The 18,065-nt window shown below is 44.1% G+C and overlaps 1 protein-coding gene across 3 annotated transcripts in view; it reads left to right on the top strand.

The window, feature by feature from the left end:
• bdh2 (3-hydroxybutyrate dehydrogenase 2) overlaps positions 1–18,065 on the top strand; it is a 156,612-nt gene that overhangs the window by 119,697 nt on the left and 18,850 nt on the right. For all 3 annotated transcript variants that reach the window (XM_087979848.1, XM_087979846.1, XM_087979847.1), the window contains one exon: positions 638–746. In XM_087979848.1, the coding sequence (XP_087835974.1) occupies positions 638–746 (109 nt within the window). The remainder of the gene's footprint in view (positions 1–637; positions 747–18,065) is intronic.

Genomic DNA, 18,065 nt, shown 5'->3' with positions numbered 1-18,065 from the left:
CAGATCTGGCAGTATCTGTGGGGAGAAAGCAGAGTTAGCATTTTGAGTCCAAAGTTCTGATGAAGAGTTACTGAACTCTAAATGTTGACTCTGCTTTCTTCTCACACATGCTGCCAGACCTATTCGGTTTCAACAGCAATTTCTGGTTTTGGTACAGTTGGACCCAGACTGTCTAGTTTTTGGTGAAAGTGTGTATCCAGGTCTGGAATTGTTTTAAAGACGCAGTGACATTGGGAGTCTGCGTAAGCTGACGTTTTTCAGATGTTGATTGTTTCGATTGTCTCAGCTACTGTAGTGGAACTGTCATAGGGGTTAAAACGTGAGCAGATAGCTTGTTAGCTGTTGGTTGGCCTGAAGCCTCTTAATAAAAAGATTTCTTTTTTAATTTCAACTTTGTGGTTACAGAGCATCAGTCAGGCAGGGAGAGGTCTCAGGAAGAACAGCAAAGTTGTAATAACATTGTGTTCCCACAGGATTGTGGAGGTCTGCACTCTCCTGAGAGGCAGTTTCACTTGTCGATTACTCTGCCTGCTTATTTATTTATAAGTGTACAGGTGTTCTTTTGTCACTGCAAAGATTCACTTAAACCTGGTTTGTTTTAACTTCCTTTCATTTTTCTATCCTTGACTTACCTTAGCTTTGTCCATCATGGCACAATTCTGGATTGTGAAGACAAAGACTGGGACTTTACTATGAATCTGAATGTCCGCAGTATGTATTTGATGATCAAAGCCTTTCTACCTAAGGTAAGCCCCTCTAGATCCCAGTGAATAATAGACTTTACTATTCCATAGGCAATATATTGAGATGCTAGTCATTTGTTTTTAAAAACTCATTTAAGTTCCAGACTTTCAGGTGTTTTACTGAGAAATCAGAGACATTTTCATTTTGATTACAATAGCTCACCTGGCAAGTAAGCAGCGAAGCTGGTAGTAGTATCATTGATAGCAAGGTGACAGCTCTGTATTGTCACAGACACTGAATTAACCACATGTACAAACCCAAAGTTGAGAACCTTTGATCTGTAATACCTGATGAAAGGTTTGTGAAGTTATCACAATAACTCCTCCCAATTGACCTGACTTTCAACTCCCCGAGTTATACTCATTGTGAAGAGGTCTGGCAGCATTTGTTTTACATAAAACAGGATTAACTATTTATTACTATTTATTATTACTATTTATTACCAATGAAAAGTGCTTTACCAAATTCTAGCAGTGGCAATGATACAAACTCTTAAAACCACGAGTCGAAGATTGTGGTGCTAGAAAAGCACAGCAGATCAGGCAGCATCTGAGGAGTAGGAGAATCAATGTTTCGAGCATAAGCCCTTTATCAGGAATGCCTGCTGCTCGGATGCTGCCTGACCCGCTGTGCTTTTCCAGCACCACACTCTTCGACTCTGATCTCCAACATCTGCAGTCCTTGCTTTCTCTTAAAACCACTAACCAACTACTCCGTCTATTAGCCACAAAATCCACTTTTTCCCTGAAGCCAGTACTGAAGCCTGACAGGACCAGACAAAAGGTTAGTAGTGGAGGTGATAAGCTATGTGACTTGAATCTCAGGCTAGCAGCTCCAACTTCCAAACATGCTAAACCCTTCTAAGCAGCTGAAAGCCAGTTTGGTGAGGAAAGAGCTGAAACCTTTGAAGGAGTTACTGAGTTGAGTTAGTTCCTTCTGGGCAGTTCCCTCCCGGTACCTGATCAATCGGGACACTCATGATACAGCTCCTCGCTGGAAACGATCTTCCAGCTTGACTTTTAGTGGTCCAGTTGGTTTTCTGTTCTTTGCTTCAAGAGTGTCCCCGTGGTTCCCAACCAAGCGACATATCTCCAGGAGCAATCTTTCCTCAGACCTCACTGCTCCAGCTCTAGCTGTCGACTCGAGTCCTTTTAGCTTTGTTCAGCTTTCTGTAATGTTTGGGGAGGGGGGATCATTGACCAATCAGTCAGCGGACTATCCATGCTCTCTCCAAGACTGATTTCCCAGGTTGGGGTATACGGGACTCACTGAACTCCAAAGCTGAATCATGTACTTTAGAATCCCAGACGTTTTTGATTTGTTTTTTAAAAATAATGTTCAAAGTTAGTTATAGGAGGAAAAATAAGAAAGAATGGATAGGGTTATAACAGTTTGAAGAGAGGGGTCTTATGAGAGAGGTTTTCAGTTGTTATAACAGAGATTGGTCTCAGTCAGTCTGCATTGGTGTTTGTTCTCCACACAAACAAGGTCACTGTCAGAAAAACATAAAATGCTGGAGAAATTCTCTAGGTTGGGCAGCCTCTGTGGAGAGACTTTCCAATGAGATTATGCTAGACCTGCTGAGTTTCTCCAGTACTTTCGATTTGTATTTCAAGTTGCTGTGGTTCTGTTCGCCGAGCTGGAAGTTTTTGTTGCAAACGTTTCGTCCCCTGTCTAGGTGACATTCTCAGTGCTTGGGAGCCTCCTGTGAAGCGCTTCTGTGGTGTTTCCTCCGGCATTTATAGTGGCCTGTCCCTGCCGCTTCCGGTTGTCAGTTTCAGCTGTCCGCTGTAGTGGCCGGTATATTGGGTCCAGGTCAATGTGTTTGTTGATGGAGTTTGTGGATGAGTGCCAAGCTTCTAGGAATTCCCTGGCTGTTCTTTGTTTCGTTTGCCCTATAATGGTAGTGTTGTCCCAGTCAAATTCATGTTGCTTGTCGTCTGCGTGTGTGGCTACTAGGGATAGCTGGTCGTGTCGTTTCGTGGCTAGTTGATGTTCGTGGATGCGGATCGTTAGCTGTCTTCCTGTTTGTCCTATATAGTGTTTTGTGCAGTCCTTGCATGGGATTTTGTACACTACATTGGTTTTGCTCATACTGGGTATCGGGTCCTTCGTTTTGGTGAGTTGTTGTCTCAGAGTGGCTGTTGGTTTGTGTGCTGTTATAAGTCCTAGTGGTCGCAGTAGTCTGGCTGTCATTTCAGAGATATTCTTGATGTATGGTAGTGTGGCTAGTCCTTTGGGTTGTGGCATGTCCTCGTTCTGTTGTCTCTCCCTTAGGCATCTGTTGATGAAATTGCGAGGATATCCGTTTTTTGCGAATACCTTGTAGAGGTGTTCCTATTCCTCTTTTTGCAGTTCTGGTGTGCTGCAGTGTGTTGTGGCCCTTTTGAACAGTGTCTTGATGCAACTTCTTTTGTGTGTGTTGGGGTGGTTGCTTTCATAGTTCAGGACTTGGTCTGTGTGTGTGGCTTTCCTGTGTACCTTAGTGGTGAATTCTCCGTTCGGTGTTCTCTGCACCATCACGTCTAGGAATGGGAGTTGGTTGTCCTTTTCTTCCTCTCTAGTGAATTGGATTCCTATGAGTGTGGCGTTGATGATCCGTTGTGTGTTCTCTATTTCTGTGTTTTTAATGATTACAAAGGTGTCATCTACATATCTGACCCAGAGTTTGGGTTGAATTTGTGATAAGACTGTTTGTTAGAACTGTTTGTTAGAACAGTCTTATCACAAATTCAACCCAAACTCTGGGTCAGATATGTAGATGACACCTTTGTAATCATTAAAAACACAGAAATAGAGAACACACAACGGATCATCAACGCCACACTCATAGGAATCCAATTCACTAGAGAGGAAGAAAAGGACAACCAACTCCCATTCCCAGACGTGATGGTGCAGAGAACACCGAACGGAGAATTCACCACAAAGGTACACAGGAAAGCCACACACACAGACCAAGTCCTGAACTATGAAAGCAACCACCCCAACACACACAAAAGAAGTTGCATCAAGACACTGTTCAAAAGGGCCACAACACACTGCAGCACACCAGAACTGCAAAAAGAGGAAGAGGAACACCTCTACAAGGTATTCGCAAAAAACGGATATCCTCGCAATTTCATCAACAGATGCCTAAGGGAGAGACAACAGAACGAGGACATGCCACAACCCAAAGGACTAGCCACACTACCATACATCAAGAATATCTCTGAAATGACAGCCAGACTACTGCGACCACTAGGACTTATAACAGCACACAAACCAACAGCCACTCTCAGACAACAACTCACCAGAACGAAGGACCCGATACCCAGCATGAGCAAAACTAATGTAGTGTACAAAATCCCATGCAAGGACTGCACAAAACACTATATAGGACAAACAGGAAGACAGCTAACGATCCGCATCCACGAACATCAACTAGCCACGAAACGACACGACCAGCTATCCCTAGTAGCCACACACGCAGACGACAAGCAACATGAATTTGACTGGGACAACACTACCATTATAGGGCAAACGAAACAAAGAACAGCCAGGGAATTCCTAGAAGCTTGGCACTCATCCACAAACTCCATCAACAAACACATTGACCTGGACCCAATATACCGGCCACTACAGCGGACAGCTGAAACTGACAACTGGAAGCGGCAGGGACAGGCCACTATAAATGCCGGAGGAAACACCACAGAAGCGCTTCACAGGAGGCTCCCAAGCACTGAGGTTGTCACCTAGACAGGGGACGAAACGTTTGCAACAAAAACTTCCAGCTCGGCGAACAGAACCACAGCAACGAGCACCCAAGCTACAAATCTTCTCACAAACTTTGTATTTCAAGTCTTCAGTATTTTACTTTAATTAGAGAATATGTTATGCCCACAATGAATGTAAGTTGTGAATTATCTTGGAGTAATTCCTTCACTATTTCCCTGGAGTGTCGGAGGCTGAGGGGTGACCTTATAGAGATTTATAAAAGCATGAGGGGCATGGATAGGATAAATAGACAAAGTCTGTTCCCTGGGGTGGGGGAGTCCAGAACTAGAGGGCATAGGTTTAGGGTGAGAGGGGAAAGATATAAAAGAGATCTAAGGGGCAACTTTTTCACGCAGAGGATGGTACATATGGAATGAGCTGCCAGCGGAAGTGGTGGATGCTGGTACAATTGCAATATTTAAAAGGCATCCGGATGGGTATATGAATAGGAAGGGTTTGGAGGGATATGGACCGGGTGCTGGCAGGTGGGACTAGAATGTGTTGGGATATCTGGTTGGCATGGACGGGTTGGACCGAAGGGTCTGTTTCCGTGCTGTACATCTCTGTGACTCTGTGACAATCACAGAAGAAGCGATTAAGTTCAGAAACATAGTTGTAATGAAACATGAGAGACCTCTCACTGCAGCTCATCTTTCAAAGACCTCAGTTTTCTTAATGATCCTTATCAGTTTGTGCCTTTTCCTATCAGTTGTAGGAATCAGTTTCTGTGGTTACACTGACATTTTGATTATGTAACTGGGCCAGTATTACAGAGCTGTGGGCTAATGATCTAGAACATCAGTTCAAATCCCATCTCACCATAATAGCCTGGCAATTAAAATTCATTTCAGTAAATTTAGTGATATCACTAATAATGCTAAAACTATTGTTCTGTCATTAAAACAAGTCTAGTTCACTAATTCTTTTGGAAAATTTGCTATTCTTCCACGATGAGCTGAAGATCCTGCTGCACTGCCCTATGTACACTCCAGAGCCAAACAATATGGTTAGCTCTTAATTGCCATCTGAAATGGCATAGCAAGCTGGCATTTGAGAAGACCATGCACCACTACCTTTTCAAGGATAACCAGGTGTGGGCAATAAACTCTGCAGTGATGGGGAATACTAGAAAGTGACAAGCCTGGAACTGTGCACCATGGCTAAGCATTCTTGCTAATGTCTTGTATTTATAGATTTAATTAGAACAAATCTTATTCAAACAAAATAAACACAGAACAAAGGTCACAGGAGATCTAGTTTTACAGCCGCTGAATGGAGGTAAAGGTTGGCCAGTTCCAGACCAGGTGCTGATTGCTGAATCTTACAGAATGGATACAGCGCAGGGCGGGGGGTGGGGGGGGTTGTTCAGCCTATCATGTCTCGATATGAGCATTTCAATAAGTGCCCTTCTCCTGACTTCTCTCTGTAACCCTGCATTTCCTTCTTTTACAAATAACCATATAATTCCTTTTTGAATGCCTGAATTGAACCTGCCTCCATCACAGTTACAAGCAGTGCAATCCCGACCCTTGAATTCTCTGTGTGAAAAGGCTTTGCCTCATGCAACCTTTTTACTTCTTTTACGGATTACTTTAAATCGATACCATCTTGTTCTCAATTTTCACAAGTTAGAAATTTTGCACTAACTTCCTCATAGTTTACAATTCGACAATTTAAGGTTCGTTGGCACAATCTTGTTAAAGTTACTTATCAACCTTTCTTATCTGTCCCTGCGACCTTGTGTCATTTCTAAATAGACCATGAAAGTAGACAAGGAAATAAACAGGATATTTTACAGCACCTTTAAAACTGATTATACCCCAAGTATTACCGTCTAGTTATAAGTCACCCACTGGCCTCAATTAACCTTTGTTCTAATCAAATATTATTCTTAACTCCCCAGGACCTGATCAGGTGTACCTTAGAACTCTGTGGGAATCTAGAGAAGTAATTGCTGGGCCTCTTGCTGAGATATTTGTATCATCAATAGTCACAGGTGAGGTGCTGGAAGACTGGAAGTTGACAAACATGGTGCTACTGTTTAAGAAGGGCGGTAAAGACAAGCCAGGGAATTATAGACCAGTGAGCCTGACAAGTTGTTGGAGGGAATCCTGAGGGATAGGATGTACATGTATTTGGAAAGGCAAGGATTGATTAGGGATAGTCAACATGGCTTTGTGCCATTTCTCTGGAAATCATGTCTCACAAACTTGGTTGAGTTTTTTGAAGAAGTAACAAAGAGGATTGATGACGGCAGTGTGATAGATGTGATCTATATGGACTTCAGTAAGGCGTTCAACAAGGTTACCCATGGGAGACTGGTGAGCAAGGTTAGATCTCATCGAGTACAGGGACAACTCGCCATTTGGATCAAAGGTAGAAGACAGAGGGTGGTGGTGGAGGATTGTTTTTCAGTTTGGAGGCCTGTGACCAGTGGAGCGCAACAAGGATCGATGCTGGGTCCACTACTCTTCATCATTTATATAAATGATTTGGATGCGATCATAAGAGGTACAGTTAGTGAGTTTGCAGATGACACTAAAATTGGAGGTGTAGTGGACAGCGAAGAAGGTTACCTCCAATTACAACAGGATTTTGATCAGATGGGCCAATGGGCTTAAGAAGTGGCAGATGGAGTATAATTTAGATAAATGGGAGGTGCTGCATTTTGGGAAAGCAAATCTTAGCAGAATTTACACACTCAGTGGTAAGGTCCTGGGGAGTGTTGCTGAACAAAGAGACCTTGGAGTACAGGTTCATAGCTCCTTGAAAGTGGAGTTGCAGGTAGATTGGATAGTGAATAAGACGTTTGGTATGCTTTCCTTTATTGGTCAGAGTATTGAGTACAGGAGTGGGGAGGTCATGTTGTGGCTGTACAGGACATTGGTGAGGCCACTATTGGAATATTGCGTGAAATTCTGGTTTCCTTCCTATTGGAAAGATGTTATGAAACTTGAAAGGGTTCAGAAAAGATTTACAAGGATGTTGCCAGGGTTGGAGGATTTGAGCTACAGGGAGAGGCTGAACAGGCTGGGTCTGTTTTCCCTGGAGTATTGGAGGCTGAGGAATGACCTTTCAGAGATTTATAAGATCGTGAGGGGCATGGATAGGCTAAATAGACAAAGTCTTTTCCCTGGGCACAGTGAGTCCAGAACAAGAGGGCATAGGTTTAGGGTGAGAGGGGAAAGATATAAAAGAGACCTAAGGGGCGACGTTTTCACTCAGAGGGTGGTACATGTATGGAATGAGCTGTCAGAGGAAGTGGTGGAGGCTGGTACAATAGCAACATTTAAAAGACATCTGGATGGGTATATGAATTGGAAGGGTTTGGAGGGATTTGGGCCAGGTGCTGGCAGGTAGGACTGGATTTGTTTGGGATATCTAGTCGGCATGGACGGGTTGGACCGAAGTGTCTGTTTTCGTGCTGTACATCTCTATGACTCTATAACTCTATGAGCAAACATAGGTAATCAATAGATTGGAAACAAGATGTGATGCTTGATGATTATGTCCATTCGGAGAAAGTGAGGTCTGCAGATGCTGGAGATCAGAGCTGAAAAATGTGTTGCTGGAAAAGGAAGAAGAGCTTATGCCTGAAACGTCGATTCTCCTGCTCCTTTGATGCTGCCTGACCTGCTGCACTTTTCCAGCAACACATTTTTCAGATCATGTCCATTCCCCTAACCGCAGGAAGAGTCTCAGTCCCAGCAATCATGGGTTCCTCAATTCTGACTTTTATAAAAACGTTGTTTAACCCATTAAATTACTCATTGGTCATAAATGCTAAATGTTGTTTCCTTGATAGTTTTCGGGATAATTTTCCAACTTCCTGTCCACCATTAACTTTGCTACATTTAATGGTGACTTAACTCATAAGTACATGAGAGAACATTTCTTTTGTGCTTTTTAGCTGTTTTCACCAGAGATACCACATGTAGGTTTTCCTCCTGGATTATGCTGGCTCACTTTTGTATCTTACAGGCGCACGGCTGGAAATGCCATCTTGTTTAATGTGATAGGGTTAGGAACATCTTGTATAATGCAAGGGTCTCTTCTCGTTCCATTGTCAAGTGGTTTTCCTGGACTACACCAGGCCAACCAGGCTCTGTCAGTCCCTCTCAGGGAGGTGGCTGATGGCAGCACATCAGTGAATCTACCATTCACCAAGGTTTGCTAATGGTGAGGAGCTTCCTTTTTTCTCTAAGCTAGTCTCACAATTTCACTTGTCATCTGTGGTTCCCTAATCTTGCTGTTTCTAACCCCTATTTTCACAGGGACATGTCTCTCCTGAACTCTAATCAACCTCACTTTAAAAGCCTCCCACGTATCAAATATGGATTTACCTTCAAACAGCTGCTCCTAATCACATTCCCCAGCTCCTGCCGAACTTTGCTATAGTTGGCCTTCCCTCAATTTAGCACTCTTATTTTAGGACCACTCTCATCTTTGTCCATGAGTATTCTAAAATTTACGGGAATTGTGATCACTGTCCCTGAAGTAATCCCCTACTGGCTGATGGCAGCACATCAGTGAATCTACCATTCACCAAGGTTTGCTAATGGTGAGGAACTCTCATACAGCACGATGCCAACGATGGATACCACTTCATCACTTGGTCTCCTTATGTGAGGAATGATGTTCTTGCTATTGGGGGAGTGCAGTGAAGGTTTAACACATTGAGAAGGCAGGACTGACATATGAGGAGCAACTGAGTTGATCAGAATTGCATTCACTGCAGTTTAGTTATTTGAGTGGAAGGCAGGTGGTCAGGAGCAATGTCGGCTCACTAAAGACTGAAAGATTCTGTCAGAGACTATGGAGGTTTCGGAGACTTCGTATGTGGAATGAGCTGCCAGAGGAAGTGGTAGATGCAGGTACAGTTCCAACATTGGAAAGTCATTTGGATCGGTACAGGAATAGGAAAGGCTTAAAGGAATATGGGTCAAACGCACACAAATAACTTGGGAGTTTTAGTCCAGGGTTGTCTCAGGATTCCCGCAGCAATGGGAGCAGTGAGAGCGCAGACCAGGGGGCTGCCGGGAAAGCAAGTTTTTCCTGTTAAAGACTTAGTTCGTGAATAGGTGGAGCGAATGCTCAACAGGAGCACAAGCAGACATGGGGCCTGTTGGGTATGTGAACTGATATATTGGGGCTGTGTCTGTACCCAAAACACTGCACGTATAGTGCCTCCTCCTCCAACCAGAAATAAATGACCCTGTGTGTAGGGTTGCTAGGAGAAAGTGAGGACTGCAGATGCTGGAGATCAGAGCTGAAAAATGTGTTGCTGGAAAAGCGCAGCAGGTCAGGCAGCATCCAAGGAGCAGGAGAATCGACGGTTTGGGCATAAGCCCTTCTTCAGGAATGAGGAAGGTGTGCCAAGCAGGCTAAGATAAAAGATAGGGAGGAGGGACTTGGGGGAGGGGGGTTGGGAATGTGATAGGTGGAAGGAGATTAAGGTGAGGGTGATAGGCCGGAGAGGGGGTGGGGGCGGAGAGGTCGGGAAGAAGATTGCAGGTCAAGAAGGTGGTGCTGAGTCCAAGGGTTGCGACTGAGAAAAGGTGGGGGGAGGGGAACTGAGGAAGGTGGAGAAATCTGCATTCATCCCTGGTGTTGGAGGGTTCCTAGGCGGAAGATGAGGCGCTCTTCCTCCAGGCGTCGTGTTGCCATGGTCTGGCGATGGAGGAGGCCAAGCACCTGCATTGTCCTTGGCGGAGTGGGAGGGGGAGTTAAAGTGTTCTGGTGCGGATGTCCCAGAGGTGTTCTCTGAAACGTTCCGCAAGTAGGCGGCAAGGTCAAGGTTTTTTTGTATTTATTCAATCTCTCTTGGTAATTTAGAGCAGATGGGATGGAGGCTAGGGCAGTAACATGCTCTCCTTGCAGAATATGGGAGATAAGGGGTCACCACTAGTGTTCCTGCTGACTTCACCAGATCCTCACAGGCCACATTAGGGAATTGGAACTGGAGCTGGAGGAACTTGGGATCATTTAGGAGGCTGTGAAGGTGATAGAGAGGAGTTATAGGCAGGCAGTCACACCTAAGCTACAGGATAAATGGAGCTGAGTGACCATCAGTAGAGGGAAAGGGATTAGACAGACAGTGCTGGCACTCCCTGTGGCCATCCTCCTCAACAATAAGTATACCAGTTTGGATACTGTTTGTGGGAGGAGGTGCCTACTGGGAAAGCCTCAGTGGCCAGATCTCTTGCACTGAGCCTGGCTCTGTGGCTCATAAGGGAAGAGGGGAGTACAGAAGAGCGATCGTGATGGGAGATTCGATGGTGAGAGCAACAGACAGGAGATTCTGTAGTCGCGATTCTGTGGACTTCCAGATGGTATGTTGTCTCCCGGGTACCAGCATCAGGGATGTCTCAGATAGAGTTCACAGGATTCTTCAGGGGGAGGGAGAGCAGCCAAAAGTTGTGGTACAGATCGGTACCAATGACGTAGCTCGGAAAAGGGATGAGGACCTAAAAAGTAAATATAGAGAATTAAGATGGAAGCTAAAAGGCAGTATGAGCAGAGTAGTCATCTCAGGATTGCTACCAGTGCCACGGGCTATTGAGGCTAGAAACAGAGAGCGGGTGCTGATGAACACGTGGCTGCAGAGCTGGTGTAGGAGGGAGGGCTTCAGATACATGGATCATTGGGATACCTTCTGGGGAAGGTGGGACCTGTACAAAGAGGACAGGTTGCACCTGAACTGGAGGGGCACCGATATCCTTGGTGGGAGGTTTGCTAGAGCTCTTCGGGAGAGTTTAAACGAGATTGGCAGGAAGATGGGAATCTGAGCTCTGGATCAGATGATGGAGTTGTAGTGACAGGTGTAGCATGCAGAGAGTCTGTGAGGAGGGATAGGCACTTGATAGGGACAAGTTGCAATCAGTGGGATGGGTTGAAGTGAGTGTATTTTAATGCAAGAAGTATCAGGAATAAGAGTGATGAACTTAGAGCATGGATCAGTACTTGGAACGATGATGTTGTGGCCATCACAGAGACTTGGATATCACAGGGGCAGGAATGGTTGTTGGATGTTCCAGGGTTTAGATGTTTCAAAAGGAATACAGAGGGAGGTAAAAGAGGTGGGGGAGTGGTATTGCTCATCAGGGATAGTATGACAGCTACAGAAAGGGAGAGCATTGTGGAGGATTTGTCTCCAGAGTCAGTATGGGTGGAGTCAGAAAGGAACCGTCACTTTATTGAGGGCTTTCCAAAACTCCCCCCCCCCCCTCCACCCTCCCACCCCCAGTAGCAACAGACACAGAGGAGCAGATTGGGAGGCAGATTTTGGAAAGGTGCAGAAGCCAGAGTTGTTAGCACGGGTGACTTTAACTTCCCTAATATAGATTGGAACATCCGTAGTTCAAATAGTTTGGATGGAGCAGTTTTTGTCAGGTGTGTCCAGGAAGGATTCCTGACTCAATATGTAGATAAACTGACTAGAGGGGAGGCCATATTGGATTTGGTGCTCGGCAATGAACCACGTTAGGTGTCAGATCTCTCGGTGGGAGGGCATTTCGGTGATTGTGATCACAACTCCCTGACCTTAACTATAGTCATGAAGAGGCATAGGAGCAGATGGTATGGGGAAGTATTTAATTGGGAGAGGGGGAATTACAATGCTATTATACAGGAACTGGATGCCTAGATTGAGAACCGGTGTTTTCAGGGAAATACAGAACAGAAATATGGAGGTTGTTCAGGGAGCACCTGCTGATAGTGCTGGATAGGTTCATCCCACTGAGGCAAGGAAGGGATGGAGGGTGAAGGAACCTTGGGTGACAAGGGATGTGGAACACCTAGTCAAGAGGAAGAAGGAAGCTTACTTAAGGTTGAGGAGGTAAGGATCAGACAGGGTTCGAGAGGGTTACAAGGTAGCCAGGAAGGAACTGAAAAATGGACTTAGGAGAGCTAGAAGGGGCATGAAAAAGCCTTGGCTGTTAGGATTAAGGAAAACCCTAAGGCATTCTACACTTATGTGAGGAACAAGAGGATGCCGAGAGTGAGGGTAGACCTGATCAGGGATAGTGGAGGGAACTTTTGCCTGGAGTCGGAGGAGATGAGGGAGGTCCTTGATGAATACTATGCCTCAGTATTCACTGCTGAGAGGGATCTTGATCTTTGTGACAACAGCGTGAAACAGACTGATGTGCTCAAATAGGTCGATGTTAAGAAGGAGGATGTGTGGAAACTTTTGAAAAATATGAGCATAGATCAGTCCCCTGGGCTAGATGGAATATACTCAAGGTTACTACAGGAAGCGAAGGATGAGATTGCTGCGCCTTTAGCATCCTCACTGTCCAATGGAGTAGTGCCAGATGTTTGGCGGGTGGCAAATGTTATTCCCTTGTTGAAGAAAGAGAATAGGGATAATCCTGGGAATTACAGACCAGTCAGTCTCACGTCTGTGGTGGGCAAGTATTGGAGAGGATTCTGAGGGACATAATTTCTGATTACTTGGAAAACTATAATTTGATTAGAGATAATTAGCATGGCTTTGTGAGGGGCAGGTCATGCCTCACAAACCTTATTGAACTCTTTGAGGACATGACAAACACATTGATGAAGGTAGAGCAGTGGATGTGGTGTACATGGACTTTAGCAAGGTGTTTGATAAGGCTCCCCATGGTAGGCTCATTCAGAAAAGAAGGAGGTATGGGATACAGGGAAATCTGGCTGTCTGGATATAGAATTGGCTGTCCCATAGAAGACAGAGGGTGATAGTAGATGGAAATTATTCGGCCTGGAGTTCGGTGACCAGTGCTGTTCCGCAGGGATCGGTTCTTGGGTCTCTGCTCTTTGTGATTTTTATAAATGACTTGGATAAGGAAGTGGAAGGGTGCGTTAGTAAGTTTGCTGATGACATGAAGGTTGGTGGAGTTCTGGTTAGTGTGGAGGGCTGTTGGAGGTTGCTGGGCTGATAAGTGGCAGATGGAGTTCAACCTGGAAAAATGTCAAGTGATTCACTTTGGAAGATCGAATTTGAATGCAGAATAGAGGGTTAAAGACAAGATTCATGGCAGTGTGAAGGAACAGAGGGATCTTGGGGTTCATGTCCATAGATGCCTCAAAGTTTGGGGAACATTGGTTGGCATGGATGAATTGGACTGAAGGGTCTGTATCCCCTGCTGTATGACTTGATGACTTCAATTATTTTGTTTCAGTATCCAAAGTAGAAAGGGAGGATAGCTTGCCAGAAGTTCCAAGGATTGAGAACAGGGACTGAATAAAATTAACACAAACATTAGAAACGGGGAAATTTGTGGAATTGAAGAGTGCTGAATCCCCAGGGCCTGATGGTTTCCATCTGAGGATGTTAAAGGATGTAGGAGGACACGTTATGGACTCCCTGACTATAATCTTTCAGTTCCCGGACACAGCAGCCATCTGTCTGGATTGGAAAATTGACCACATCACTCCTCTCTTTAAGAAGAGCGAAAGAGAAAAATCAGAGAGTTACAGACCAGTTAGCCTCCCATCCGGTGGGGACTTTGTTGGAGTCTATAATCAAGGATGGACAATCTTCAGTTAATCAGGGAGAGCCAGCATGAATTTATGACAGACAAAGCATGTCTGATAAACTTTGTTGAATTTTCTGAAGAGGTGACTGAGGTGACGGGGAATGCTTTTATGAAGTTGAAGGTGTGTACTGTACCTTTAAGAGAGAGTGAACGCTGTTTTGTGCTGAGAGCTTACAAGCACCTGTCTTATGATTAGCTAGCAGTCTCAGAGAGTTCTGGAAAGTTGAAAATATGTAACATTTGGCTGTGAAATAGATACCTGAGTTGGCTGCTGTTTTGACAACAATTCGAATTTAATTAATCAGTTTAAATTATGCCTCAAGATACTAAAACTTAATTGAGTTTGAATTTATTGTTTTTATCAACATCAAACCAATGAGACGATCCAATGTTAGGAGTATAAAGAAAGCAGGCATTTAGAAAGTCAGAGAGAGTGACTGACAATGACAGAGTAACTGCCATTGAGATAGACCTAAACACTCTCTGTCAAGGGTACCTTTTCATATAAAAAATATTCACAGTAAAAGAAAGAAGACGATCCAGGGAGATGTTCAGCCAGAAGAGAGACACCGACAACAGCTGCTGTATGGTTTTGAAATTAAGTTGATGTAATTTTAATAAGTGTTTTATTGGAACAGTATATTGTTAGAGTTGGAGGCAGATAATAAGCAGTTAAGAGAAAGGGGGCTGAGAGTTTTGAATATTTGTTATTTAATATCAACTTTTAGAGTTAAGGAATAAATTTATATTATTTTCATGAAATAGTGAAACTTGAGAGTTCTCTTGTCACTCATATTTTAAGAGATTATGAGGCAAGATGAGCTTTTTTGGGTGTGGTTGGGTTAATTAACAGAGGGGTTCAAAGCTGTGTCTTAACAGTTTTGGGGCTCGGGTCGGTGATTTGAACAGGTTTAGACAGATCCAGTCTGAGATTTGGACAGATTTGAACAGATTTTGGAGTATTAAATATCCCAGCAGATTTAAACAGCCGATTAGTGTCTGAGATCTTTAAATAAAACGTAGGTGAGACAATTTGTTTAATTTTGGTTACTTGTGGTTGGTTAAATTGAAAGTGAGAGAAAGGGCTCTGAAAATTGCTAAAGAGGTTCTGGGGTTTGAATATGACTCCCAAATTTGCCAAGGAAGTTTAGAAAGATGGAGAAGGGCCATACTTTTAGAATTAGCAAAGACATTAGAATTGAGTTTAACCGGGAACAAAAGTAAAGCTGAAATTGTAAGGGTGTTAGTCGAGCACTTAGGTGTGTCAGAGAAACAGATAAGTGCAGTAGAGTTAGAAAAATGAAAATTACAATTGATAATGAAAATACAGATCCATACACCACACCTTAGGAGGATAGATTGGCCTTGGAGGGAATACAACGCGGGTTTACAAGAATCATACCTGGACTTAAGCCATGAAGTTATGGGTACAGATTATTTTTTGTCTAGAATTTAGAAGGTTAAAGGGTGATCTGATCGAAGTCTTCATGATATTCAAATTTCCTCCTATGGTCTGAAGATTAGATTAGATTAGATTACTCTGCAGGTTAGCCGGATTAACCATGTTAACTTGTCATGTTAACACAGTGTAAGCTGTGAGGGTTAACATTTGTAGATTTCGGATTATGGAGATAGGGTGGCATGCACTACAGTGGGTCAGTGCAGAAAAGATAGATAGATAGACAGACAGACAGACAGACAGACAGACAGACAAGTACGGCGCAGTACCGGCCTTTCAGCCCTCGACGCTGCGCTGGCCTGTGGAACCAATCTGAAGCCCATCCATCCTAAACTATTCCATTTTCATCCATATGTTTATCCAATGACCATTTAAGTGCCCTAAAGTTGGTGAGTCTACTACTGTTGCAGGCAGGGCATTCCATGACCCTAATACTCTCTGAGTAAAGAAGCTATCTCTGACATCTGTCCTATATCTATCAGCCCTCAATTTAAAGCTATGTTCCCTCGTGCTAGCCATAGCCATCTGAGGAAAAAGGCTCTCACTGTCCACCCTATCTAACCCTCTGATTATCTTATATGTCTCAATTAACTCACCTCTCAACCTTCCTCTCTTTAAAGAAAACAGCCTCAAGTCCTTCAGCCTTTCTTCATAAGACCTTCTCTCCATAACAGGCAACATGTTCGTAAATCTCCTATGAACCCTCTCCAGAGCTTCCACATCCTTCCGATAATGCGATGACCAGAACTGTACGCAATACTCCAAGTGCGGCCGCACCAGAGTTTTGTACAGCTGCGGCATGACCTCGTGGCTCTGAAACTCAACCCCTCTACTAATAAAACTAACACATCATATGCCTTCTTAACAACCCCATCAACCTGGGTGGCAACTTTCAGGGATCTGTGGACACCAAGATCTCGCTGCTCATCTACCAAGAATCTTACCATTAGCCTAGTACTCTGCATTCCTGTTGCTCCTTCCAAAGTGAATCACCTCACACTTTTCCACATTAAACTCCATTTGCCACCTCTCAGCCCAGCTCTGTAGCTTATCTATGACCCTGTATCACCTGCAACATCCTTCAGCACTATCCACAACTCCACCGACCTTAGTGCCATCCACAAATTTCCTAAACCATCCTTCTACACCCACATCCAGGTCATTTATAAAAACCACAAACAGCAGTGGCCCCAAAACAGATCCCTGCGGTACACTACTTCTAACTGAACTCGAGGATGAACATTTCCCATCAACCATCACCCTCTGTAATCTTTCAGCTAGCCAATTTCTGATCCAAACTGCTAAATCACCCTCAATCCCATGCCTCCATATTTAGTGCAATAGCCTACAGTGGGGAACCTTATCAAACACCTTACTGAAATCCACATACACCACATCAACCGCTTTACCCTCATCCACCTGTTTGGTCATCATCTCAAAGAGCACAATAAGGTTTGTGAGGCACAACCTACCCTTCAAAAACCATGTTTACTATCCTAATCAACTTATTCCTCTCTAGATGATTATAAATTCTATCTCTTATAACCTATTCAACACTTTAAGGCTCACTGATCTATAATTGCCAGGGTTGTCTCTACTTCCCTTCTTGAACAAGGGGACAACATTTGCTATCCTCCAGACTTCTGGCACTATTCCTGTAGACAATGATGACATAAAGATTGAAGCCACAGGTTCTGCAATCTCATCCCTGCTGTCCCAGAGAATCCCAGGACAAATCCCATCCAGCCCAGGGGACTTATCTATTTTCACACTTTCCAGAATTGCTAACACCACCTCCTTGCAAACATCGATCCCATCTAGTCTAGTAGCCTGTATCTCAGTATTCTCCTCAACAGCATTGTCTTTTTTTAGTGTGAATACTGATGAAAAGTATTCATTTAGTGCTTCCCCTATCTCCTCTGACTCCATGCACAACTTCCCACTACTATCCTTGATTGGCCCTAATCTTACTCTCATCATTCTTTTATTCCTGATATACCTATAGAAAGCTTTAGGGTTTTCCTTGATCCTACCCCCCCAATGACTTCTCATGTCCCTCCTGGCTCTTCTGAGCTCTCTCTTTAGTTCTTTCCTGGCTGACTTGTAACTCTTAAGTGCCCTAACTGAGCTTCCATGTCTCATCCTCACAAAAGCCGCCTTCTTCCTCTTGACGAGAGATTCAACTTCTTTAGTAAACCATGGTTCCCTCGCGCGAACACTTCCTCCCTGCCAGACAGGTATATACTTATCAAGGACACGCAGTAGCTGTTCCTTAAATAAGCTCCACCTTTTCAATTGTGCCCATTCCCCTGCAGTTTCCTCCGCCATCCTCTACATCCTAAATCTTGCCTAATCGTTTCATCATTGCCCTGCGATATATACCTATCCCTTTCCATCGCTAAAGTAAACATAACCAAATTGTGGGTCACTATCATCAAAGTCCTCCAAATCTAACACCTGGTCTGGTTCATTACCCAGTACCAAATCCAATGTGGTCTTGCCCCTTGTTGGTTTGTCTACATACTGTGTCAGGAAATCATCCTGCACACATTGGACAAAAACTGACCCATCTAACCTCAGCCCATACTACC

This window comes from Chiloscyllium plagiosum, unplaced genomic scaffold, assembly GCF_037043375.1.
Source record: "Chiloscyllium plagiosum isolate Xiang-an unplaced genomic scaffold, Cpla_swu_hap1 HiC_scaffold_36, whole genome shotgun sequence".
NCBI classification, from domain to species: domain Eukaryota; kingdom Metazoa; phylum Chordata; class Chondrichthyes; order Orectolobiformes; family Hemiscylliidae; genus Chiloscyllium; species Chiloscyllium plagiosum.
Note: the sequence above shows the minus strand (reverse complement) of the source record. Positions and strands in the feature narration are given on the sequence as shown.